Here is a 27,699-nt window from a genome sequence, read left to right on the forward strand (position 1 = left end):
TTCCTTTGCCGCACCCTCCAGACTCTCCAGTAACTTTCCCGTTTACTGACAGCCCAACTCACAGGGCCCTTCTCATTCAGGAGCCACCTCAAGGTTCTGTGTTTGATTCTCGGGATGCTATATTCCAATTTATGAACTCAAATCCTCACCTCACAGCTGATTGTTGGCTTTGTCTGAACCCAGCTTCCCCTTACTATGTAGGCACAGGTACAAATAGCACTATTGGTACAGAGTGTAATCCAATTAGAAATGTTAGTGAAAAGGACTACACGAAGCAGCAGTCTATAGGTGATGTTAGTATGGACTCAAGTCTAAGCTCACTTTAAAAGATTTGCAAGGGCAAGGACTGTGTTTTTATTCATCTAAGTATCCCTTTAATATATCAAGATATCGAGATTTTTGCCTTCAAGCTGTTCCCATTGAACCAAATGTTGATCCTAATTTGTTATCTGCTCCAATGAGTACTTTCTTTACTTGTTCCACAGGACGAACACCCTGTCTCTTTTCCCCAGTATTCATAGCGGACCCGGGTATTTGTGTGCTAGTGCATGTTAGTCCTCAAGTGTACCTGTGTTCTGGTGAAGGAGGTGTAGGGATAACTTTGGAATTTCCGGATGAGTTCAAAGAGCCCCAGTATTGGTCCCACTGGTAACAGGGCTTGGGATTATGGGATTAGCTGCAGTCGGGTCAGTTGCTTTAATACAAGGAAACTTAAACTATCAGACTCTTAGTCAGCAAATTGCTTTAGATCTACAGGGATTAAAAAAAAAACCTGTCTCCCATTTAGAAAGATCCCTACACTCCCTTGTAGCAGTTGTGTTGCAAACCCGCCGAGGGCTTGACTTGCTCTTTTGGAAACAAGGAATGCTGTGCACAGCATTGGGAGAAACTAATTCTATGCAAAGCATTCGGGAATCAATAAAGATAGATGAGCCCTGGTTAGGAAAGGATTAGAACAAAGAGTCAAGAAAAGAAATGGAGGAACCAATTGGTTTGAAAAGCTACTTAAGTGGTCAGCCTGGCTAACACCCTATGAACGGCCCTAGCCGGCACCTAATCCTCCTCCTGCTAAGCCTCACATTTGGCCCAGTAATAACCAATAAGCTAGTGGCATTCCTTACACAGAAAGTACAAGCCACAAAACTCTTAGTGCTGAGCCCACCATACACTGGGCTGGCTACCGAAGATTCAATGATTTGAACTTGGCTAAGAACAGGAGAGAATATAGCAGCTCTGGGCAAAGCTTAAATAGCCTTGACAAGAGAAGTCATTTTGAGCTTTCAGAAGCCATTATGAATGGTAAATAAACTAGCTATGAACTGCCAATGAACTAGCTGATACTGGGGAGTTAGGCTGTGCAGACGTAGCCCAAGGGAACGTACAGAAGGAAATGGATGTTCAGAAGGCTTGCGAGAAGGACCAGAGCAGTTTTGGTTCAACTAAGAATGGCTAACCACAATACCTCGCCTCTGAGCTCTGCCTGCTTGCACACCTGCACATTGCAAAAGTATAAAAACCTTTGGAAAATTAGACTGGGGGGGCCGCTCAGTCTCCCGTCAAGAGAGCAGATGGTCTGGTCCCTGCGCAGGAAATGAAACTTGTTCTGCTGAACTTTCCGGCAGTCTGGGCGGTTTGCTGTCTGGGAATGGAGTGTAGCTACAACAGACACAGGTGGTGCCATTCTGCCTGAGAGTGGAGTCACGGGGCTGGGAAAATGGAGGCCGCAGGTTGCGGCCTAGCCGAAAGCCAGCCTGGAGCCGGCCACCCAGCCAGAGTCCTGCCCAAACCAACAGGGTGGACGCAGGCGCCCCCAGGCCTGCTGCTTGCCGGAGCCGCGGCACAACGCTGTGTCCCAGTCTTGGCACAACAGACTCCATTTTGAGTCCTGCACCTCCATCTTAGCTCTCAAGGCTGAACCCTAACCGACCTCCCCTCCCCTGCTCAACCCCAAATTCCTGGAACCAGCTCGTCCCAAAGCCAGAATGTTTTCTGAAGATATGGTCACTCCATCCTTCCTTGACATATAGATAAGATTAACGACCTTCTCCCTTCTGAAGCACCTGTGCGTGCAGAACCTCCCCAGCTATGATCCTCCCCAGCTGTGCCTGCCAACAGTGGGCATAAAAACGCCGCCAGGATTTTTTCCCCCGGCGCAGCTTCAATAGCTCAATATCCTGAGTTGCTGAACCCGCCCGCAAGCTTCTCAATAAAGCCTGCTTCTAAAACTTCGTTAATTGGGTCTTTCATTCTGTTTTCACATCCAAATAGACCTTGTGTTTTGGTGCCAAAAACCCGGGATAGGTGTGTGGCTCCCCCCTTCTTTTGGGGTCCCCTAAGAGCCACCCATCTTCCCCAAATCTCCAGGACCTTTAGGCGCGGCGCTTGCCTACGTTCAAAATCAGTCTATGGCTGCCCTGATGAGTCTCTCCCTCTCACTCAGACCTTGTGAAAGAAAAGACTTGTTTTTCTCTCCCAAGTTGCCTGGCCCTAGTCCCAGCTTAACAACCACGCACATTGGCTTCCGACGGGCATTTTTGATTTCAACGTTCTACAGGACCTGGACAATTTCTGCAGGAGGACTGGTAAGGATTCTGAAGTCCCCTATGTGCAGGCTTTTTGGGACTTGCCTTCCCGCCCTGACCTTTTGGCCTTGTTACAAACATATGCAAGTAATTACCCACTACATAATTCAATATACTTGCATTTAAGCCTACTCGATGAAACTATGTAGTTACACTTAATTGGACAAGGAGATGATCAGCTTCATTACAAAATTAAGAATCGTAAGAGATTATGTTAGTGAATAAGTCACCTAGCTTAGATATGTGTATGTGTTGGTAATGGTATCTGTGATTACTACTACTGATAATGTAATCAATATAAGCAAACTGTGGGTTCCACTGAATGGAGCACTCCATTAGCTCAAGTCATTAGCACGGTAGGGAGTACACTTAAGGTCCGGATGTGGAAATGCAGTTTTCCTAAATTTTCATCATTACAGGAAAACGTTGCTAACAAAATGAAAAACAAACAAACAACAAACTTAAAGAATATTTCATGTACTATTAAATGTGTTATTAATATATTATGAAAAGGTTGTAGATGATATCTCCTATTTTCTATACTGTTCAGGTGGGATGAGCAGAAGAATTATTTAGGAATTAAAGAAAATACAATAATGAAGGGAAGCAAATGTAGACTGTTAAAGAAACAGAGAAAAACTGTCAAATACAACTGTATCTCTTCCCAAGCCAATGTTCCATCACTTACCTTCTTTCTTCCCTAATTCACCAGAACTTGCAAAGAAATATATATTTAATGGTTAAAATATATATATTTCAAAAGATGATTTAAATTAGATGATATATGCTGATATTGAAATACATTAATCTTATGAGCTTTGTTTTCATCTCAGATCCCAAACCACTGTTTTAAAACCATTATGAAATTCTGCAAATGTGAACACTTGAATCTCCTGAGATCCACGGCTTATAAACAAATAAGTATATTTTCTGTACTATTTTTTAAACAATTGATTTCTGAGTGCATGAAACTTGGGGAGAAAAATAATAATCCTTATACTTTTCTGACCAGACTCTTTCCAGTTTTCATTAATTGATTGTACATTTAAAAACTAATGAACATCCTATTAAATATTGTACAATATATGCAGAAAACATTATCATTGTCCCTTAGGGTACAGCTTTTTTTTTAAGCATTTGCTAAATGTTTAATTAAAGGCTTACCAACTTTTATCTGTAAATCGTTATTATTCATTATTAAAAGCTATTTATAGGTTCTTTATGGAAAAATACTACGCTATAGGATGGAAACCCAAATAGTTCTCTGAAAACCATAGAACAAAAAAGAAAATACAGCAAGGATGTATTGTTGCCAGCCATCCACACGGCAATTTTCTAGATAAAGAAGAATCTGACCGGCAGTGCTGAGCTGTCAAAGGCTCCTGTCCCCTGAAGCTGGCCGCGTGCACGCTGCAGAGGCCACGCAGCTTCTCCTCTTTCTCCTCCACTATTGGGCCTCCCCATTTCTTTTCGTTTGTTTCTCCTCCAAACATTTTATGGAGAAACAGACTTGGTGCTTCTTTTATGGACTCAGATAATAACTTTATAACACATTTACTCATGATGTTTAACAATCATAATTCTATCATAATATTAACTTTCCACCTCATTGGATGCAGGGTCTTGAAGAGAATGATGCAAACTTTATCTCTTTATCCTCAAAGTTTAAAGCAGAATCTAGCACAAAATAGGCACCTCATGCATGGGTTTCAATCTAAATTAAACTGTGGATATAATCTCAAAGTTATTTTAAAACAAAGTACATTTGCTAGGTATATTAAACATAGAAATAATGACTTTTTAAAATGTTGAGCATTTTGTAAGGTTAAAAGACAACAGCAGGATTGAAAAAAATTATTAGAGCTATATTCATAACATTTTTTCTAATTTCATTTATTCATCAGAGTGTAAAAGAAAAGGTTAATGCTGCGTAATCAATAGTTTTGAATAGCCAGGTGGCTGCCAAAAAGAAATAGTTGTAAAGTGAGTAAGATAGTAGGGACATTATGCAAACATCTCTGTTCTTTATTCTCTGACTGGTAAAAGACCTACCTAAAAGTAATACTGTGGTTTCCTTTGATACTAGAAGGCAAGAATAGTGTCAGTTGCTCTACCTCCAACAGTCTTCTCCTTGGAGTTTTTGCCCATCTAATTTTCTCCTTTTTTCCCTCACGTTTCATCAAATTTTTTACTTTCTTCATTTGGTGGTTACATAATTTAGTGTCAACTTTAGACTCTTAAGCGTGAAGGGGTGGAGTTTAGCCTGTCAAACAGGTCACATCTTGATGACCTCATTTGAAGGCGCTATGGAGATAAATAGCTCCATGGAGGAGGACCCACACTCCTGGCGAGACATGCCTGTTGGCAAGCCAGATGGAGCTACACTGATGCAGCCATAGCCCTGGAGCTGCAGTAACCATGTGGAGGCCCACACCAGCATTGAGATGCTTCCACTGCCACTGGATCCACAAGACTTCCCACTTACTGACCTGTGACCTTCCTTCATTTGGTGTCAGTGCATGTGTCGCATGAGTCAGAAGAGGAATTTATAGACTGGTATTGGAAATATAGGCTAATATTGGATGTATGGACTTGATCTGGACTGGGATGGGATGTTTTCTTAATATATAATTACTCTATTATATAAAGCTCTTTCTTACCTCTATATGAGTGTCCATGGATTTGTTTCTCTAGTCAACCCAGACTAACACATTATGGTACCAGGAGTGGGGTACTAGAGAAACGAATTGTAAAGATGGAGAGTGGATGCTTGTTTGACCTTTGCCTCATGGTAGTGTTTCTTCTTTGTGCTTTTCTTCTTTATGCTTTCATTTTATTTTTTTCTTCTTTTCTACTTCTATTTTCTTTTCCCCTTACTTTTCTTTACTATTCTATTTTCTTTTTCCTACCTTCCCTAGTTTAACAATGACCCACACCAGCCAAATCCACCATCAGCTGTGATATACAAGCAGAAAACAGAGGGGCCTGGACACATTCCTATTATCTGTTATTCCCACAGAGATACTGGTGCTGAGTGCTTAAGAGCACACTAGCACACAATCACCAGTTAAATAGGCGGACACCAGCATCACAATTTCTCAAAAGCAAACAACAACAAGACAAACACATTCTTTCAATTCACAATATTAAATAGCTTAAGCAAACAAAACAAAACAAAAATAGCTTAAATATGTGCCCAAAATATAGAACTAAGGAACATTTCTAAGAAGAACTGTCAATGAAGCTAACTAAGAAGGAATTCAAATAACATGACATTTAGGTATTTACAAAGGCTTGAGGGGAAAAAAATCAATAAAGCTGAAGAAGAAATCAAATAAAACATAAAATATTAGAAGAATGCAGGAAAACACAAAATCAAACTTGAAAAATATAAAAAGTGAGCAAACATACGAAAATAGTAAATGGAAATTGAGAATTGCATTATGATTTCTGAAAAAGTAGACTGAAAGGATAAGTAAGATGCAGCAATAGAAGGCTGTATTTGTAAGCATAAATAAACATTTCTCCATACTAATATGTTAGAAAAATAGTCAGAGAAGAAAAAGAAAGTAGAAAGAAAAAACTAAAGAAAGCCAAAGAATTATGCAGGATACCATCAAAAGGAATAACTTTGTAAGATCAGAATTTCAGAGCAAGCAGATACAACAAAAAGCACAGAGAAAAGTGTTAAAGAGTTATGGGAAGAAAATGTTCCCAGTAGCTGAGAGAACAAAAAGGTATGCCTTCAAGAAGCTGACTGAACTCCAATCAGATAGATTGCTGCAGGGCCAGTGAATTTCTTAACATGACTTTTCTAATGAAAGCTATTGTACCTCCCCTAAAACCTTTCCCTGCCTTGGACTGGGTCAGAAAAGGGGGATGCACTGAGTGGATGCATCTTTGAGAAACTGCTGAAAGGATACTTTCGCTAACCATCCTGTTGGGTATAAGATATGACCCCTTAGGTCAAGCAGGAAAGGGGAACTCATTAGCTATAAGAGCCAGGAGTGGAGTGCCCTCTGGACGCCGGGATCTCTGCATAGTGAAGCTCCTTGTTTCAGAAGGAGGTTGTCCCATCGAGGAGAAGCAGCACCACCAGAAGCTAGAGCATAGAGCAGCGTGGCAGATTTCCCAGGCCCCGGAGAAACTAACACGGAAGGCTTTGAGGCTGGAGCCTGGTTGTGAAGTGGGTTCCCTCTGGGTCCTTAATGTGGGAAGGTGGATTTGCTGAACCAGGGAATTGAGCTGAAGGCCTGTGAGTTGAGGCTTACAGGAGAGTAGCGTGCCTTTGGGGTATTTATTAGAAGACCTGAAAGAACTGTGTAATGTGTCCTGATGAACAACTCTCTCCTGAACATTTCTTGTATTGCAACCTGTTAACTTGCATTATATACCCTTTAATCATGAAAAAGTTTTGTGAGTCCTGTGTAGCCACTGCAACAAATATTAGAACCCAGATATAAACGTAGATAATGCTGTCTGAATGCCAAACCTACTGCTAAATAAAATTACCAAATATATTATAATCAAACTTGGTTAAACCAAAGATAAGGAAAGAATCTGGAAAGAAACTCAGGGGAACTGAAAACTTAACTAAAAGAAAAATCATGAAATTAAGCTCTGATTTCTTGGTAGATACTGCACAAGCATGAAGGCATTGCTATAATGTATATAAAACTTTAAAAGAAAAAAAATCAAATTGCCAACCAATAATTTCAAATACAACAGCAAAACTGGGACACTTACAGAAAAACAGAAATGAAAAGAATGTGCAAAACCCATTTTACAGGAAATACTAAAGGGACTTCTTTGGAAAGAGCTAACCATGCCAGGCAACGACCGGATGTCAGCACACAAGTCAGCATACCCGCAGGGCAATACAGGAGTGTCCTGGGTAAGGCAAACAGCCAAGACTAAAATTAGGGAGCCCTGGGTATCAATTTAAATGAGAGAATTATAAAGTAAAAGAGAAGGAATATATTTTGTACTTATAGAAAGTCCAACTGGAGATGGCATGTCTATTTTAAATTATATTGCTCTAAACTTGGAAAAATTAATTAATAACAAGATAACATAAAGAAAATTAATAAAAATTAATAAACTTCCTCAAAACAATGGCAAAAGGAAAACCATAACAATAGAAGTGAAGAAAGATCAACAATTTAAAAATTAACAAAGTCCAGAAAATTATATGCAAGAAACTAGTAGCATCACATACACACAATAACAGCAATAAATTAATACCCATTGTTAATTACACGCTACAGAAATAGATTAAATGCAATATGTAAGGGATAAAGAGTAACTAAATAGATAAGAAAACGGGGCCTATCAGATACTGTCTTCAAGGAACACACGTTGGATACAAAGACAAAAATAGATTAAAAATCAAGAGATAAAAAATTTCAAGCTAATAAGAATAAAAAAGAACAGGGGATGGGCAATATTAATTTCTGATAAAACATACAAGGGACAAAGCAGCATAAGAGGCAAGTCATTGATTGTATGATGATGAAAGAATCAATTGAACAAGAAGATATTGTCATAATAATTGTCTAGGTCATAAAAAAGTCAATGAAAAAGCCTCAAGAGACATAAATCAAACTCTAACAGAATTGAAGAGATAAACAGAAAACTTGCAAGTAGTAGCAAGAGACTTTAATACACCACTTTTAATGAAGACTAGAACAGCTACATAGGAACTCAACAAAGACGCAACAAAACTGAATGCATCAATCAACATGATTTCATACACACATACAGATCACTTCACTCAACAACATACTATACATTCTTTTCCAACACATATGGATCATTCTACAGAATAGATCACATGCTAGGCCACAAAGCTAAATCACAATAATTTAAGAAAAACATCAAATACTATAATGCATCTTTTAAGAGCAAAGTGCTCTAAAATTAGAAATCAGCAATAGAAAGATCAATAAACAATCAACTACACCAAAGTTAAATAATAGCTTTAAATAAAAAACTATCAAATAATAGATATTTTTTAAAACTCCTTAAAGCAAACAAGAATAAAACCTCAATACTCACAGAAAAAGTACTGCTCAGAAAAACAATCTAGCAATAAACACACACACACACACACACACACACACACACACACACAAATAACAAAGAACCCAATCACCACTTTAACCCAACATCTCTAATAATTAGAAAAGGAGCTCTATAAAAGGCCTACAATCAACAGAAGAACAGAAGCAACAGATCAGATACTAATGAAACATTAAAATAATAGACAGACTCAACAATGTAGACCTTGTTTCTTTGAAAAGATACACAAATCATTGGAAATGTAACAAAGAAAAAGAAGGAAAAAGACTAGTGAAATGGATAACACCACAAGAGTCAGGTAAAATAAAAAGGATAACCAAAATATGCACAACTGTGCTCCAAAAATGTTTTAAACTATAAAATGTACATATTTATAGAAACACACAACTTACCTAAAGTAATAAAGAATGAAGAAGATATTTTGAACAGAGCCATCATTAAGCAGAAATGAATCCTATTATTAAACTCACAACAGCAGCAGAACAAAAGTCTGTGCACACAAAGTTTCATTGTAGAATCTTACCAACTCTTCAAAGAAGAGCTGACTCTAATCCTACTTGGGCTATTCCAGAGTACAGAAAAAGATGAAATACTTGCAAACACACTTAATGAAGCAAACATACCCATGATATTAAAACCAGGCAAAAGCATCACTAAAGAGGGAAAATCATAGACACATATCCTTGATAAGCATAGATATTAACATTCTCAACAAAGTTTATTCAACAGTACACAAGAACATATTTAAAAATACATCAAGACCAAGTGGGATCCATAATGTTTATTTAAGAATGGTTCAATATTAGGGGGGGAAATCAGTTCAATAACTACATTAAAAATTTTAATTTCCAGAAAATTAATTTTCCTAAATATAACACACACTCTTGATAAAATAGTAATAGATGGGTAATTCCCATCAAAATCTAGGACACATATACAAATCAATGGCCAACATTAGTCACAATGAAGAATCACTGTAAGTATCACACTGTGCACAGGTACTGCACAAGAATGCCCTGAAGGGTTACTTCTATTCACTGTTGTGCTGGGAGTCTTAGTTAGAGCTCCGGTGCAAAAAAGGGAAAATTTAAATCATCCAAATTGAAAAAGTATAAATAAACTCTATTTTCAGATGTTATTATCAATTTGCAACAATAAGTCAAGATTCGTTTCCACCAATAAGCAGAAATCTGAAAAGAAACTCAGGAAAACACTGATCATTTACAATGCTGTTCTTCGTTGCTCTGAGACCATTCTGACACATAGGGAGCCGACGCACAACAGAACGAAACCCTGAGAGTCCTGCGCCGTCCTTACAAGTGTCCCCATGCCTGAGCCCATTCTTGTAGACACGTGCCAATGCCTCGTTGATGTGCCTTCTTGTTTGCTGGTCTTCCATTTTACCAAGAATGATGTCCTTCTTCAAGGACTGGTCTCTCCTGATAATACGTCCAAAGTATGAGAGACAAAGTCTTGCCATCCTTGTCTAGAAGAAGCGCTCTGGCTAAACTTCTTTCATTGTACCAGTCAGTCATCAGCTGCAGTCATCATTGTACCAGTTTTTCATTGTACCAGTCATCAGTACTTTCAATATTTTTCTTTAGTACCACAACTCATTTGGATTAATTCTTCTTCGTTCATCCTTATTCAGTGTCCAACAGTCATATGTTTGTAAGGCAACTGAAAATACTATGGCTTGTAACATCAAAGCCTTTCAAAACTCCAGAAGCCTCGTGCAACAAATTTACCCAAAGTATTATGCCTTCTGATCTCTTGACAGCAGCTTCCATGAGCATTAATTGTGGATCAAAGCAAGACAGATTTTTGACAAATTCAATCTTTTCTCCCTTTACCACGATGGTCCAGTTGTGAAGATTTTCGTTGTCTTGAATTGACTCATAATCCAGAATGAAGACCGCAATCCTTGTTCTTCAAGTGCATCGAGACCTCCTCATCTTCACCAAGCAAGGTTGTGTCATCTTCATACACTAGGTTGTTAATAAGCCTACCTCCAAACCTGATGCTACATTCTCCTTCATAAAAGCCAGCCTCTCTGATTCTTTCCTTAGCATACGGACTGCACCAGTACAGTGAGAGGCTACAACCATTTACAAGAACTACTCAAAGGAAATACTTAAGAGTAAATCTAACCAGAGAAACAAAAGGCCTATACAAAGAAAACTAAGAACACAAATAAAATCAACCCAAAGAAAAATAAATAAATGATAGAGTGCACCATGTTCATTATACAGAAAGACACAGCATTGTGGAAATATCAATAACACCCCAAAAGATCAATAGATATAATGCAAACCTGACCTAGTTTCCAATATAACTCTTTAAAGAGAGGTAAAAACCAATTACCAGCTTTATATGGAAAGAAAAGAGACACTCTAGAGTAAGAACAATACTAAGGAAAAACAAGGTAGGATACATTATACTTCTCAATCTCAAAACCTACTGAACAGCCACTGGAGTGGAAAAAAAACAGAAGGGGAAGAAGAAAAGAAAAAGCCTTTTAGTGTTTCAATAGACTCATAATCAATGGAATGGAATAAAAAAATCCAGAGGTAAATCCATCCGACTATGGATAGCTGGTCCTTGTAAAGGGTCAAAATGCATTATCTAGGAAAAAATAATATTAAAGTGGTACTGACCATGCTGGATACTCATTTATAGAAAAATTAAACTGGGTATATATCTCATATCATACATAAAAGAAATTCAAGATGAATTACAGATGTGAAACCTAGAGCTAGAGAGGTTATCACTGATACCACAGGGACACACATGAGAGCCGTAACACAGAGCTAAATACACGATCAAATGTAAGTGAGAACACTTCAAGAGCAGGAGACACGCTGGATCACTGGGGTCTTCCTAAGAGCAGGCACTGCTGTGCACCCAAGGTGCCACCAAAACATGGAAAGGGAAGCCACAGCCCGGGGAAATGTGTTTGCCAGTACCAACGCAGCAAGGGAACTGATCTATAGAATTTATAGAGAACTTGAACACAAGAAAAAGATAAATAATCCAATAAAAATTGAGAAACCATAAACGGAATTTCATAATGTCAACCAGGAGGCCAACAACCATATGAAGTAATTCTTATGATTATAAGATATTTAAGAAATTAAATCAACACAACAAAGGGATGACTATACTTCAGCATTAATAGCAAAGTTTATAGAAAAAAATGTAAAACAGCATACAAAAAAGGCTAGCAAGACTCCATATAAATCTGGTGGCACGGTAAAGTGATGCTGTCACTGTGAAAAATGGCGTAGCACTTCCTTAAATGTGGAAATAGAAATACCATGCGACCCAGCAAGCCATCTCCTTGGAAAATAAAAGCTGTCACACAATAAGAGCTGTGACACACACAGATACATGCACACTCGTGTTCCTGTAGCCCTCTTCAAAATAGCAAAAGCGATGGAGACAATCTAATGGTCAGCAACGGGAGAAAGGCTTCTCTAAGGTACATGCGCACAGTTGAATGCTACACAAACTAAACCGTGAACTTGTAAAACACCTGGAGCATGAATAAACCTAGAGGATATTTTGCTGAGTAAAATTAATCAGTTGTAACAGGGCAGGTAAAGTATGAAACCACTACTCTAAAAAGTAAAAAAAATCCACATTGAAAGAAATATTCTTTGATAATGATCAGAGGTTGAGGGCAAGGGAAGGTAGATTACGGACCAGAGGCAGGCATATTAACTACAGTAGAGAGGAAGGCAATGCATAAGAGCAGGGAGAGCAAAAATGACGAACGCTAGCCGGAGTCCCACAGCCAAAGTGAGCAGGTGTAAATACTGTTAATACCCAACCTTGCAATTAGGATGATTTCCAAGTAGATTCAGGATAAGCATGACGGCTGTAAGGTGTGGAAGGGAGACTGGGAGTATACCCGTTAAGTATACTTGTTTGAAAACTGATTACTTGTACAGGCATGTTTACTATTGCCAAAAATACATCCACGAATGTAGTCAAGCATATAGGGGCCAAGTTCTGAAACCTTCTTAGATATAACCAAAAACCTTGAGGGAAGACGTTGTTAGAGCTGCGGGCTCAGGGTCATGGTCAACTGTCACACCAGAGTCCACGAAGGCAATGCTGTACATCCCACCTAAAGGAGTAGTGTCTTGTTCTTAAACGCTTTTGAGGGGTCATCCAAGTGAACTACTGGCTTTCCCCCTCTGGAAGAGTGAGGAAGAAATTTGAAGCCATATGGGAATAATTGGAATAATTGGATCAATGAACTAGGGGTCACGCAAACACCTGTCTCTGTCACGCTGAGACCAGAAGAACTAGGCCGGCTCTACTACCACTATCGGCTGCTCTGAAAGGGGTCGCATCAGAATATTCCCAATAGAGCAGACGTATGAGGAACACTCAAAATAACAGAAACCACCAGGCTTCCTAATCAGACACAGGTGATTCTGATCATGGCCCTTGGTCACCTGTTAGATCCGGAAATGAACTCACTCCCATGGCGCTCAAGTTTCAGCCAGGCAAGAGACTGTTTTTTTTAAGGAGTACAATAATCCTAGAGATATACGTCCACCTTGAGACTCTAAAAGAGCAGCATCTTCCCAAGGACAACAGCCAGTGGGATTAGGAATGAGGTAGGAATGGGAACAGGCAACAGAGGGAGGAAGTAATCTTAGATCGTGGGAAACGCAATGAATGACATAAAATGTGTACGAACTCTTTAATGAAAAACTGATTTGCTCCATAAACAATGGCAAAGTAAAAGGCTGAAGTTAAAAGAATTACAATTGTATAAAGAATTGTTAGCAGCAGGGCCTAGTCCTTAAAGAAGGACTTCAGACTTGATAAAACAGCGTAGAGGAAACACACCCTCAGGGTGATGGAGTGAACCAGTCGCTGCAAAACTTGGCTGAGCCACTGCAGTGATTGTAAAGGAGCGCCCTGCTGGGCAGCATTTCATTCAGTTCTACCTGATGACACGAGGAGCTGGAAGCGATGCAACAGCACCTACCCACTGACTACTCCCTGTATGGCCGCTATGTTGTTAGGTACCCTCACACTGGTTCCACCATCCCTATGCATAACAGAGTAAAGCACCTCCCATCCTGCTCCATCCTCACACTTGGTCTTCTGTTTGAGCCCTTTGCCGCAGTCACTTCACTGTGTCAATACATCTCATCAAGGGCCTTCCTCTTTTTCACCGCCCCCCTACTTTACCAAGCATTCTGCCCTTCTCCAGGGTCTGGTCTCTCCTGACAACATGCCCAAGGTACATGAGATGAAGTCTTGCCAGCCTTGCCTCTAAGGTGCTCTCTAGCGGCACTTCTTCCAGGACAGATCAGTCTGGTTGCTTTTTGAGAAGGGTATGTCACGTCCAATATTCTTCACCAACACCACAGTCAGAATACATGGATTCCCCCCCTTACTCATTGTCCAACTTTACACGCATAGGAGGCAATTGAAAACACCATGGCTTAACTGGAGATCCCCTCATAGTGGGGCTTAGGAGAGGAGATGGGTCAGTCAGGGTGCAAGGTAGTACCGACGAAGAGCACAGCTTTCCCCCAGATCCTGGATGCTTCCTCCCCCCAACTACCATGATCCGAATTCTACCTTGCAGGGCTGGATAGGGCAGAGGTTGTACACTGGTACATATAAGGGCTGGAGGCACAGGGAACCCAGGGTGGATGATACCTTTAGGACCAGGGGTGTGAGGAGCGAGGCTGGGAGAGTGGAGGGTGAGTGGGTTGGAAAGGGGGAACTAATTACAAGGATCTACATGTGACCTCCTCCCTGGGAGAGGGACGGCAGAGAAGGGGGGGAAGGGAGACTCCGGATAGAGCAAGATATGACAAAATAACGATGTATAAATTACCAAGGGCACATGAGGGAGGGGGGAGTGGGGAGGGAGGGGGAAAAAAAAGAGGACCTGATGCAAAGGGCTTAAGTGGAGAGCAAATGCTTTGAGAATGATTGGTGCGGGGAATGTATGGATGTGCTTTATACAATTGATGTATGTATATGTATGGACTGTGATAAGAGTTGTATGAGCCCCTAATAAAACGTTTAAAACAAAACAAAAACAAACAAACAAAACAACAACAACAAAAAAGAAAACACCACGGCTTGGGTCGAGCACACCTTAGTCCTCACAGCGACATTTTATAGTTATTGTGTTACCTAGAGATGTGTTAATGCATTTCAGACTACTATCTTTAAGAAACTTCAAGGTTAATACTAGTACGTCAATTTTAGAAATAGACATAGGTTTATTACAATTAAACAAATTGCCAAACTCGCCTTGTTAAAAAGTCAAAGAATGAAAGCCAGGATAGGCGAGAAAGCCCTTATAATATTGCCAAGAAAGCTCCCACACACTGGCCTCCTCTAGTATCACTCGTACCATTCCCTAACACCTGTCCACATGTCACTGTCTTAGAACTTACGACACTCTATTCCACACGCAACTAAACATAGAGCATAATTCCAGATGCTGTGAAATTAAAGCAAGTAAGTTTAGGGAAGGAGAATTATGAGAGAATAGCTTGAATCCTCACTAAACAAAACTGTATTAAGTTAAGGAACAGGTTGAACAACCATAGCAGAACACATCTCAGAATATGGCTGAGAAGAGCAGCAACCTCAGAAGTCCTGAGCAGGAACACATGCGGGAGTTGGAAAAGTAGCAAGAAGACCTTCCTGGGTGGAATGGGAATGAGGTAGGACAGAGGGTGATGGCTACAGAACAAAGAACCTTAAGTAATAAGGCTCGAGTTTGCTTTCTACGTGGGACAAAAGGCCACTGCAAGTCTTGTTGGAGAAGGGCATGGTCAGATTTATTACTGGGAAGGGTGACTCTGGCTGCTGCAGAAAACACACTCAAGTCTGTCACACAGTTTTTCAAGATGAGAGCAAAATGAAATATGATTCCAACTTGATCTCCTCTCTCACTATATGGACTATGCTCATGAGAAAAATAGATAACTAGTGAATGAAGTGGATGTCATGAAAACACAGAACACGATATTTTAAGATAGACATTGCATGATATATCTTTTTGAAATCTTTTTTTAAAGGTGCAGACATTAAACATTTTCCAAAAGCTTATCTACACATTATTTATTGTTGTTCAACTGTGTAATCTAACAAGATACTGAGAAGGTTACTTAGAAGTTGATTAATAGTGAAGATATTTTAAAAGCATACCCTTAGAAAATTATATATTCTACCTTTAGTTAATCAGCAGAGCTATCCGATGGTTTAAATATGGGAAAATATTTAAAAGAAACTGGGGAAATTATCCATGCAGTGTACTATTCCCAGGCAAAAGGTGATGGAATTCTGCTTATTGGTGAATTTACTGATGTTCTACAAAGCTACCTGGATAAAAAATGGACAAAAAATTCCAGCAGGATTTTGCGGAGGTTGAGTTTAATGCCATCCAGATTCAAATCATTAACCTAAAGATCCATAAGTCATAGGAGACTTTAATTTCCTTTTAAAAACTGCTTTATAGAGAAATGTGTGGAAAACATGAAACTAAAGGAGGGAAAGATATTACTCAAACCAAATCAGTTAAAAATAACTAGGAATATTTCTCCTTGTATAACATTTGAGTGTTGCATTTTTATAGAGATTTTGTTATACTATATATAAAAATTATATATCATATTAACATCCTAATTTTTTTACATTACTATGAGCTGTTCAAAATTCCCTCATGGATTGAATCTTGGCTACATAAGTTTCCATGAAAAAAAGTAACAGGGCTATTGGCATCTTTATTACTCTTCTACATGTTCTAAATAAATTTCTATGCATGAAATCTCCAAGTTGAGTTTTGAAAATTGGCATTTGGCTTCTGTGATCCCTGAAAAAATCTCTAAGTTTGTGTTTTCAGTCTTTGTCCACCATCATGCGGTGGGGATAGTCACAGTGATGGCCCACAGGAATTCAACCCTCGGTGTGTGTCGAGTTGGAATGAAGTCCTTGAAATCTGAACTTGTAAGCGTTAAGAATTAGGATCAGCATAAATGTGTTTCCCATACACAGGTTATTAGTTGACCCTCTTCCATGGTTTCTCTGACAGCAGTCATTCCTTAATGGAAATCTTTACTTCTCTACTGGATTTGATCAGAAATAAATAACATGATAAGTAAAGGTGTAAGCACAGGCTCATGGAATCAACAAAACGGGTAGCAGATGTCCAAAGCATATAACATGTGCAATCCAAGCAGATAAGATATAGGGAAAAGAGAACATCAGAGTGGAAGGGAACTGGGAGCGACTAAATGAAACTAACATTTAAAAAAATGTTGAATGCAATAACAGTTATATTTTCTGGTTCATTTTGGACCCATCAGTTATAACTTCACAATCAGCTCTTATTGACCACATGAGAATGGTAGTCATCTGCACTATAATCAGGTGGCTCATGACATTATCCGATCCTGTACAAAGTTAACTTACACTTAGCGTCATGTTGAGCATACCCTTGAAATTGTACTATGGTATTTAGAACAGCCCTCGCTCCAGCTGGGAACCAACAGCAGTGGTTCAATGAACTAAGAAGATGCAGGATCACAGGACAGAAAGTGAATATGGACATTTTAAAGTATGATTTTAAGAAACAAGGATCATGGATATCTGGGAAGGGCTCACCACCAAACATTACAAAACAAAAATAGTGAAATCTTTCCAAGTGACTTAAAAGTACTATTTCTTTTGACTACCTCAGGCCTTAATTTTTTTAGCTACCAATTTCCAAATAAAATGTTTGTGCTAATGCCTAAATTCAAATGTAAATTGCATTTTAATAAATTGCCTTTATTTTCAATTATTCAAATGCACTTGCTATGATAAAACCAAATTTTAAAAGCAACATAATTTAGCATCTTGGTAAATGAAATGAAAACAACTAAGTGGAGTACAAAGATAAAAGTTCACAGAATATAAAACAAAAAGGATTTGTGAACCCATATAAAAAACAATTCCAAAATTAAGTTCCTTCTTCAAATTAAATGAAGAGATTTATTTCATTATACACTCAGGCTTAATGGGTTCAAATCATTGGACTAGTATAGCTAGTGCTAAAGTTATTAATAGAAATACATCATAATCTGTTCCAAATGCTACATACAGTCCTGGCTGTAGTAAAATAATAGTAATAATGTTGAAGAAAGTGCAACTATTTCAGTATCTGAAATAGCCACCTCCGCAGATTCCATTAGAACAGAAACACGGCTCCTACTTGTGGAATCATTTTCCTTCTAATGATGCAAACTATTTGACTGATCAAGGGCCAACTTATGGCAGTATCACAGTGAGCCATTGAAAATGTGTCCGAAACTTCTGGATAATAAACAAACAAGTTTCACTAGTCAGGATCTATTTTTAGAGACAAAGCAAATGGTAAAAATGATAAGGCATGGCTACTGTATTCTCCATGGCTTTGCATATTGTTTTATTTGCAAAGCAGTCAGTTTTAAGCCATCCAATTCTCAATTTTCTATGGGCAGATTTAGCAATCGGTGAGACTCAAATAGGAATGAGAAACAGGGGAAGAGTTCAATGAACAGAGATCATATTTTGGGTCTTAGCATAACTCACAAACTGAAAACATGGGGTGGGGGTGTCATGAAGTACATATTTATTTTAGAAATATATATATAGTGAAAATTGCTCTGATGGAATGAATGATGCCTCAAATGGGCTTCCACACAGAAGGAATGGGTACAGAGGGTGGTGGATTAAAGGAGGCACACCTGAGTTAACTATTACTGATGCAGAGGGATGGATGCAAAAGAGTTCACTACATCTTCTGTCAGCTTTTTCATATATTTGAAATTCTTCATAATAAAATGTTAGACTGTCAAGTGGGAAGTAGTTCTAAGCTTTCTGTGTATGCCGGGAGTAGGCATCATGATGTCATCCTAAGGCATATGTTTAAAAGTATTTGATGAATATTATCTTCAAGAAAGTCAATCATTTCAATCTTGCTTTCCTCCTTGACAAAATGGGCAAATGATATTTAGCTCTCATGGTCATTCTAAGGGTTAAAAAAATCACAAACAGAGGAGTATTTCTTATATAAACTATACAGCGCCTTAAGGCTGAAGGAGCAGAACTAGAACTTCTGTGACCATGTGCTCTCCATCTGCATTCTGACCTTGATTTGTTCCCTGCACTGAGCTACTAAACTCGTGGGTAGATCCCAGCACATCCATTCCCTGCTTAGGGACAAATTACCAAATGGTAGTGTAATTGCCATGGGAAAATTATGACTCTGTTCTGAATTATCTCCATCATAAATCCAAAACCAGTCAAACAAGCTCTGTCACCAGAGCGACAGGCCTGCTCTATAGTGACAAGAGTCCCACATACAAGTGCCCATAAATCCGTGAGTACCACCGCCCTCCAACGTCATCCTGAAGCAGGCGTTCACGTCAGATGCGGAAAGCCAGGCTGGCAGCATGTTGGGCACCACTGTGGAAACAATGCAAATGAGGTGATAGACAGCCGTCAGCAAGAGAAAGCCCCTTCATCTGCCTCTTGTCGACTGTACACGTGGCTGCAGGAAGCTGTTTGTTTGCTTCTGCATATTTTTCTACTGCATTGAAGGGGGAGGGGAGAGGGCGTATTACAATTAAGAAGCTTAATAGGCACTCGGGTCTCTTTCTTTTAACTTGAATCATTTCTGTTACTAGAGGTATAAAAGCCTGTCGAAGAAATAAACTTCTCTCAAGCAATCACAGTGAGGGACATGACAAGGACCAGAGAAGGACACATCTTTGTGCGAGTCCTTATTTTCTTCTCTAGTCTTGGGGGAATGTTCATCTTGACTTAACAGAGAGATGAAACATCGACTATAATTCCTCATGATGTACAGAGGTATTTTCCTGCCTCTCAGAATGTTATACTCTATTTCAAATTAGAGTTAAAAGCCACCCAATCCCATTGCAGATGAAATGTGGGCAGTAAAAAAGATTTTTTCTATGGGAGAGCGAGGAGGGACATCAACTAAAAGGCGGGTTCTGTTGAAAAGCTAGCTGGGCTACCCTGAATTCAGCGGTGAGAAGGAAGGTATGCTGGTTAGTTTTTGTTTGTTTTGACACTTTGCTCTCTTTCTTCAGGGGTTCAAGTACAGAGAAAGGGTAAAGGTACACCCATGGCTGAGCTGTGACATGTACACAGTAGACGCTGCACTGAAACAATGCTATGAAGTTACTTGAGAACTTACACCTGCAAAGGACTTTGTATTTATACCTCACCATTTTATATTCTTAGAATTATTATACACTGGAATAGTGTTTAAATCAAATCAAATTAAGCAAAAAATACATGAAGTTTCTCTATCACCTGGAGATTTTTTTTCTAGGTAACAGTAACTAAGAGACAATTTATAAATCTCTCCAGGCAAAGAGGGATGAAGGGAAATTGCTTTCTCTAGCAAGAGTTTGCACTAGACTACAAAACTAACGGTTGATATTTCAACCCACTCAGCACAGCCATGAAGAAAACTACGGCGACCTGTTTTGGTACCATCGATGGAGGTGAGAAAATTGCTCTCTGACCAGCGGAATGGCAACATCTCTACTGTATCTCAATTTAACATACAATTTTGTTTCTGAAAATACACTATTTATATAGAAATTTTATTAAACTGGGGATCTTTAGGTTAGGAATATAAACCATAAGCTTTCTTTGATTTTTCTTTAATGCTGATGATATTCAAATAAAGTTTAGGAAAGAGTAATGATTATGATGTTCTAACTCAATGATGAATAACAATTCAAGGACATTAATGGTATGGATTTACTATTTTCTATCAGTGACACTCATTAATTAAAATAATCATCCTTCGTTACTATCTGAAAATTATCCCTCATTACCATTTGTAAGAGGTAATTTTCTAAAGTAGAAGCATCAATAAAATAACAAAGAATGACAAAAATACAATCTAACAACAGTGATATGTGCTCATATTCTAAATATGAAAATCCAAATAAGTATATATCTTTTTTAAATTATCAAAATATCTTATATTTTCCTGAAATAATGGTATATAATTCAAGATTATTAATGAAGTTGCAAGTCACATGAAATTGAAAAGATGAGGGGGTGTAGGGAGGGAGGGGAAAAACGAGGACATGATGCCAGGGGCTTAAGTGGAGAGCAAATATTTTAAGAATGATGAGGGCAATGAATGTACAAATGTGCTTTACCAATTGATGTATGCATGGATTTTGATAAGAATTTTATGAGTCCCTAATAAAACGATTAATAAAAAAAAGAAATTGAAAAGGTGAGAAAATACCGTCAAGTTAACTGAATCATATTTATAAAAGGTCTAAAATATAAATTTAAAACAAAACAATATCATTATTATTTAACACACAACACTGGAAAAACAATAATTTTTATAAGACTCATATAGTAATAAGAAAAAAGATGACTGATAAAATAGTTCATTAAAAATTATAGTTTTAAGAAAAAAATGCAAAATTCATAGAACCTAAGTGGCTAAAAATCACCATAACACGTAGACTCACTGTTATTTTGTTCTAAAAGAAAATATCTCAATTAAAATATAAAAGAATCAATTTATTCTTTCTTACCTGATTTGTCAGTAGTTTAACCAGTATCCACTGTATCCTACAAGCATTATGAATAAGCCAGGTATTTACACTTTCTATAATATCTCTTGTCTTTATGGAGCTTTATTTATTGACTTTTAAATTTCTTTCTTGGTATAAAATTTTATTTTCATTGTTCCAAAGGACAGCATTGATTCTGCAGCTCCGGGAGATGCACATATCTGATCAGAGCACACAGGAGCAGATGAAGGGGCAGGAGGAGAGAGTGGAACACAGCCTGGCCCACCAGGCCGTGAGGATGATATTCCTGAGTAGAGCAGCCAATCCACAGAGAGGACAACATGGCTAGCCCCACTACGAGACATAATGCCCCTCAGTGACCAAGGGTGATACAGGGGACAGCACCGGAGACACAGTGTGTGAATTGCACCTGACCTGATCCCACCACACTGAGGCAAAGCACTGGGGGAGTGCAGCAGAACAGCAAGAGAATGGAGAGGCAAGGTCCCCAGGGAATGCTGAAAGTGTACTTTGGGGCCAGGGCGTGGTGCCCCAACAGACTGGACTGGAAAACGCTCCTAAGGGCCAGCAAACGATCCCTGAACTAACTACAACCTTTTCTCTTGAGAACTGTTTTGTTCTGTTCTTTGTCAGTGTTTTTTTTTGTTTTGTTTTGTTGTTTTGTCTGGTTGTATACTGTTGCTCTGTTTTCCTCTTTCTTGTTTTCGTGCACGTTAGAGTCTCCACAGGTCTGTCTGAATAGGACAGGCAGGATGAACTATCTGGAGGAAAAACAACGGGACCAACAGTTCCGGGGGGACTTGGGGTGGGGGGGTAGGGGGGTAAGGAAGTGGTGTTCACAAACACAGGGACAAGGGAACAACATGGGACCCAAAATGGTAGCGGGGGGGGGGGGGAGTGGCAGGCCTGGTGGGTAATGATCAAGGGTAAGGTTGCGTAGAGAAGAGGTATACTCTAACCCAGGTGGTGACGAAGCATGGTAGTAGGGCAGGAGGAAAGTCAAGGGAGATGGAGGAAAGAGCTAGGAGTCAAAGGGCATTTATGGAGGTCTAGACAAAGACATGTACATGCAAATATATATAGGAGGATAGGGAAATAGATCTATGTGTCTATATTTATAGGTTAAGTATTAAAGTGGCGGAAGGACCTTGGGCCTCTACTCAAACACTCCCTCAATGCATGAATATTTTCTTTTATTAAATTGGAACTCTATGATGCTCACTCTCCCGACACAACTGCTGGAGCCAAAGTCGGTGAACAAGTAAATGTGGTGAAGAAAGCTGATGGTACCCGGCTATCAAAAGAGATAGTGGCTGGGGTCTTAAAGGCTTGAAGATAAACAAGCGGCCATCTAGCTCAGAAGTAACAAAGTCCACATGGAAGAACACACCAGCCTGTGTGATCAAGTGGTCCCAAGGGATCAGTTAACAGGCATCAAAGAACAAAAAATCATATAATTGGCTGCACACCTCCATGATAGGATCGCTGAAGACAAATGGGTGCATAAGCAAATGTGGTGAAGAAAGCGGATGGTGCCCAGCTATCAAAAGAGATAGTGTCTGGGGTCTTAAAGGCTTGAAGGTGAACAAGCGGCCATCTAGCTCAGAAGCAAAAAAGCCCACATAGAAGAAGCACACCAGCCAGTGCAATCACGAGGTGCCAAAGGGACGAGGTCTAAGGCATCATGCAAAAAAAAAATGATGTGTGTGTATATGTATATATATGTGTGTGTATGTATGTATGTATATACATACCATATTGAATGAAGGGGGAAGTGGAGACCCAAGGCCCAAGTGTCGGCCAATGGAGATCCCCTTATAGAGGGGTTTAGGAGAGTAGATGGGTCAATCAGGATGCGAGGTAGTACCGATGAAGAACACAGCTTTCCCCCAGATCCTGGGTGCTTCTTCCCCCCAACTACCATGATCTGAATTTTACCTTGCAGGGCTGGATAGGGCAGAGGTTGTACACAGGTACATATGAGGGCTGGAGGCACAGGGAATCCAGGGTGGATGATACCTTCAGGACCAAGGGTGTGAGGGGCAATGCTGGGAGAGTGGAGGGTGAGTGGGTTGGAAAGGGGGAACTTATTACAAGGATCCACATGTGACCTCCTCCCTGGGAGAGGGACGGCAGAGAAGGGGGGTAAGGGAGACTCCGGACAGGGCAATATATGACAAAATAACAATGTATAAATTACCAAGGGCACATTAGGGAAGGGGGAGCGGGGAGGGAGGGGAAAAAAAAAAAAGGACTTGATGCAAAGGGCTTAAGTGGAGAGCAAATGCTTTGAGAATGATTGGGGCAGGGAATGTATGGATGTGCTTTATACAATTGTATGTATATGTATGGATTGTGATAAGAATTGTATGAGCCCCTAATAAAATGTAAAAATAAATAAAGACTTAAAGAAATAAATTTTAAAAATTTATTTTCATTGTAAGCTTTAAATTGGAGTTTCATAATTCAATGACTCAAGGATGCCATCAGTTTTTCTGATATGTGATAATGTGATTACACGTATGATCATGTATCTACTGGAATTTTTTTGCTAATAAACATCTGAGTAAGCCTGAATGTTCCTTTTTCTTCATCCTAAAATCCAGTGTGTTCAACAGAAAATATCTTAATTTTAATCCTCTTGTTTTGTTTTCTAAAACACCTGGTACCCTTTCAATATACATATGTACATACTTATTGTAAGAACACTGAGCTTCCAGGTATTAAATGTCTTTACCATTTGTATCTCCTCTTCATCTGACATTTCCAGAATTATCAAGTGTGTTGCACACACACAAATGATGCCTGTTTACATAGTCATTGCATAATGATGATTACCTATTTCCTATTTAATTTATCTCAACTATCGGAGACATACTCTATATATCCTTTTGGTGTTCCTTGTGCTTATAGTATTCTTAGATTTTATATGATTCTCTTCTAATGCTAGATCAATTTTATTCTCCTTATCAGAGTATTTAATTTTTCTATCCTTGCTTCAAACTCTCATTTTTGCTTTTTTAAATAGTTTTATTAGGGGCTCATACAACTCTTATCTCAATCCATACATACATCAATTGTGTAAAGCACATTTGTACATTCATTGCCCTCATCATTCTCAAAACATTTGCTCTCCACTTAAGCCCCTGGCATCAGGTCATCTTTTCCCACCCTCCCCACTACCCCCTCCCTCATGAACACTTGATAATTTATAAATTATTATTTTCTCATATCTTGCCCTGTCTGACGTTTCCCTTCACCCACTTTTCTGTTGCCTATCCCCCAGGGAGGAGGTCACATGTAGATCCTTGAAATCGGTTCCCCCTTTACAACCCACCCTCCCTCTACGGTCCCAGTATTACCACTCATACCACTGGTCCTGCAGGGATCATTTGCCCTGAATTCCCTGTGCTTCCAGTTCCTATCTGTGCCAGTGTACAACCTCTGGTCTAGCCAGACAGACTTGCAAGGGAGAATTTGGATCATGATAGTTGGCGGGGGGGGGGGGGGGCAGGGAGGGAGGAAGTATTTAGGAACTAGAGGAAAGTTGTATTTTTCATCAGTTCTACATTACACCTTGACTGGCTCGTCTTCCCCCCTCCCCCCAGACTCCTCTGCAAGTGGATGTCCAGTGGCCGACAAATGGGCTTTGGGTCTCCACTCCGTGCTCCCCACCTCATTCACTATAGTAAAATTTTTGTTCTGATGATGCCTGATCCCTTCAACACCTCGTGATTGCACAGGCTGGTGTGCTTCTTCCATGTGGGCTTTGTTGCTTCTGAGCTAGATGGCCACTTGTTTACCTTCAAGCCTTTAAGACACCAGATGCTATATCTTTTGATAGCTGGGCACCATCATCTTTCTTGCCACATTTGCTTATGCACCCATTTTTCTTCAGCGATGGTACCATGGAGGTGAGCACACAATGATATGATTGTTTGTTCTTTGATGCCTGATACCTGATCCCTTCAGCACCTCGTGATCACACAGGCTGGTGTGCTTTTCCATGTGGGTTTTTTTTGCTTTTGAGCTAGATGGCCCCATGTTTACCTTCAAGCTTTTAAGACCCCAGACGCTATATCTTTTGATAGCTGGGCACCACAAACTCTCATTTTAATCTCTTAGAATTAAGAGAGGGATACTTTTAACATGTTCTGCATGACATTTGTAGTTGTGCTGAATCATGATTTTAGCTCTCCTTGTTAATAATTTTCCCCATAGTTGCTAGGTTTTTATGCTAGTTTATGCTTAAATATCCTTTGTATTTGACGGGGAAAGTCTTATTCAATAGAAGTGGTTGCTGAACAATTATGGCTAAAGAGCAATCATGTAGAATAGTTTGAAGCCAATGCAGTTTACATCAAGGGTGTTATTTCAGACCTAGTTCTAATCAAATCAACGGTTCCATCTGTTTAGAGGCATATTTCTGCTCCATAGTCCCATTTCAGAATATGCTGGAAAGCTGTGTGATTCACAGTTCAACCCTGTGTATTGCAGGTTATCACGGTGGTGATTTAGCATGTAATTGTTTCTCTCCAGCTGTCTCAATTAATGGTTGCCAAGTCAATTGCCATATACACACTTCTTCCACATTCCACCATTTTTGCACCCTTTTTCTTGTAAAAATATGGGGTTCGTAAATCTCTTACAGGCTTGACTGCTTCCTGCTCTTCCATGTGTAGAAAGATTTCACCATGTAGTCCATCAAGATTTCATTCTTCCACACAAGGCCTTCTACTCCTGGAGACCTCGGTGCTCAGTAAACTATAGAGAGGAGACCCATAGATTCTTGTATCTATTCTCAGAATCCTTTTGACATTTTGACTAGAATTCACTGTATTTTCAGTCGTTCTCTTTTTTTTGGTCTGTTTTGATAGCTTATAGTTTTTGGTGCCTGTGTATGAGCGTAGCAAAAATATTTGTTTTATCTTTTCCATTTATTTTGTCACTAACGGTGAGTCATGGGGTAAGTAGAAGAGAACAAAATCATGTAGCATTTCACTTCCCATAACTGAAGTCCTTAAAAGGCAAATAATCAAACCACTACATATATTTTAAAAGTGAAGCTAATAATAATTCTATGAAATTTGTACCAAAATTAGCACACTCATATATTCTGGTAGCACATTCAGTTGGTATGAATCAGCTGACTCTTTACCAAAAATCATTTCTCTTTTCATCGGGAGGAAATAATGAAACTTCAGTTTTAAAACTTCCTTTAAAATAAATGATACCATGTGATTATTGCCTACATGAGTCTTTACCATGTGATTTCTGTGTATTGTTTTTTTGTTTTGTTTTAACTACATGACTGTTCTCATGTGAGACTTTGGGTCTCTGCTCAAGCCCTGCCTCAACACAAGAACACTTTGTTCTAACAACCTGGAATTCTGTGAGGCTCACCCTCCTGGTGTAATGCTGAAGTCAAAATGGGTGCATAAGCAAATATGGTGAAAAAAAGCTGACGGTGATCAGCTATCAAAAGATACAGCATTTGTGGTCTTAAAGGCTTGAAGTTAAACAAGCAGCCATCTAGCAGAGAAGTAACCAATCCACATGGAAAAAGCACACCAGCCTGTGTGATCACGAGGTGTCAATAGGATCAGGTAACAAGTATCAAAAGACCCAAAATAAGCAACAAAAAATGTGTTGAGAACAAAGGGGGTCAGTGCAGAGACCCAAAACCTATCTGTAGACAATAGGACAGATCCTCACAATAGGGTCCCAAGAAAGGGAGGAGTCAACAAGGGGGTAGGAGAGCACTGGTGAAACACACAATATTCCTCTGGTTCCTTGAGGCTTACTTATCCCCAACTATCATGACCCCAGTCCTGCCTTTCACTGTGGGCCAGATCACAGCATGAACACAGGTACAGATAAGACCTCATGACACACTGGATCCAGGTCAGATGAAACCATCAGAGACAGAAATGAGAGTAGCGATACCAGGGTGGTAGGGAGAACATGAGGAGAGGTGGGAGGTAGGGGGGACCAGTCACAATGATTGATACATAAACCCTCACCCCCAGGGGAATAAACAGCAGAAACCATTGGTGTAAGATATAAAAATAATAATTATTTATAATTTATCAAGGGTCATGAGAGGGGAAGAGGGGGAAGGAGGGAAAAAAGAGGAGCTGATACCAAGGGTTGTAATAGAAACTAAATGTTTAGAAAATGATGATGGCAACATACGTACAAATATGCTTGATACAATTCATGTACGGATTGTTATAAGAGCTGTGAGAGCTTCCAATAAAATGATCTTAAAACAACAACAGCATAAAAACCCCACATGCTTGTTCTCATGTGAGTCTCTTTTAAGCTGCTGTATTAACAACTACCAGATGTTTCTTTGTGTCTGATATCCTTCTAGCGGGTTGGAACGGAGACAATACATCCCAACGAACTTTTGGAGTGAC

General features: G+C 39.4%; 1 protein-coding gene across 3 annotated transcripts in view; it reads right to left on the minus strand.

The window, feature by feature from the left end:
• LOC142436063 (thyrotropin-releasing hormone-degrading ectoenzyme-like) overlaps nucleotides 1-27,699 on the minus strand; it is a 342,102-nt gene that overhangs the window by 159,749 nt on the left and 154,654 nt on the right. Inside the window, exon 10 of one of the 3 annotated variants that reach the window (XM_075539993.1) lies at nucleotides 18,815-19,145. The exons of the other annotated variants lie outside the window; for them this stretch is intronic. Coding sequence (XP_075396108.1) covers nucleotides 19,106-19,145 — 40 coding nt within the window. The 3' untranslated portion in view covers nucleotides 18,815-19,105. Of the gene's footprint in view, nucleotides 1-18,814; nucleotides 19,146-27,699 lie in introns of those variants that run through there. 3 annotated transcript variants of the gene reach the window in all.

The sequence above is a fragment of the Tenrec ecaudatus genome, unplaced genomic scaffold (assembly GCF_050624435.1).
Source record: "Tenrec ecaudatus isolate mTenEca1 unplaced genomic scaffold, mTenEca1.hap1 Scaffold_131, whole genome shotgun sequence".
NCBI lineage: Eukaryota > Metazoa > Chordata > Mammalia > Afrosoricida > Tenrecidae > Tenrec > Tenrec ecaudatus.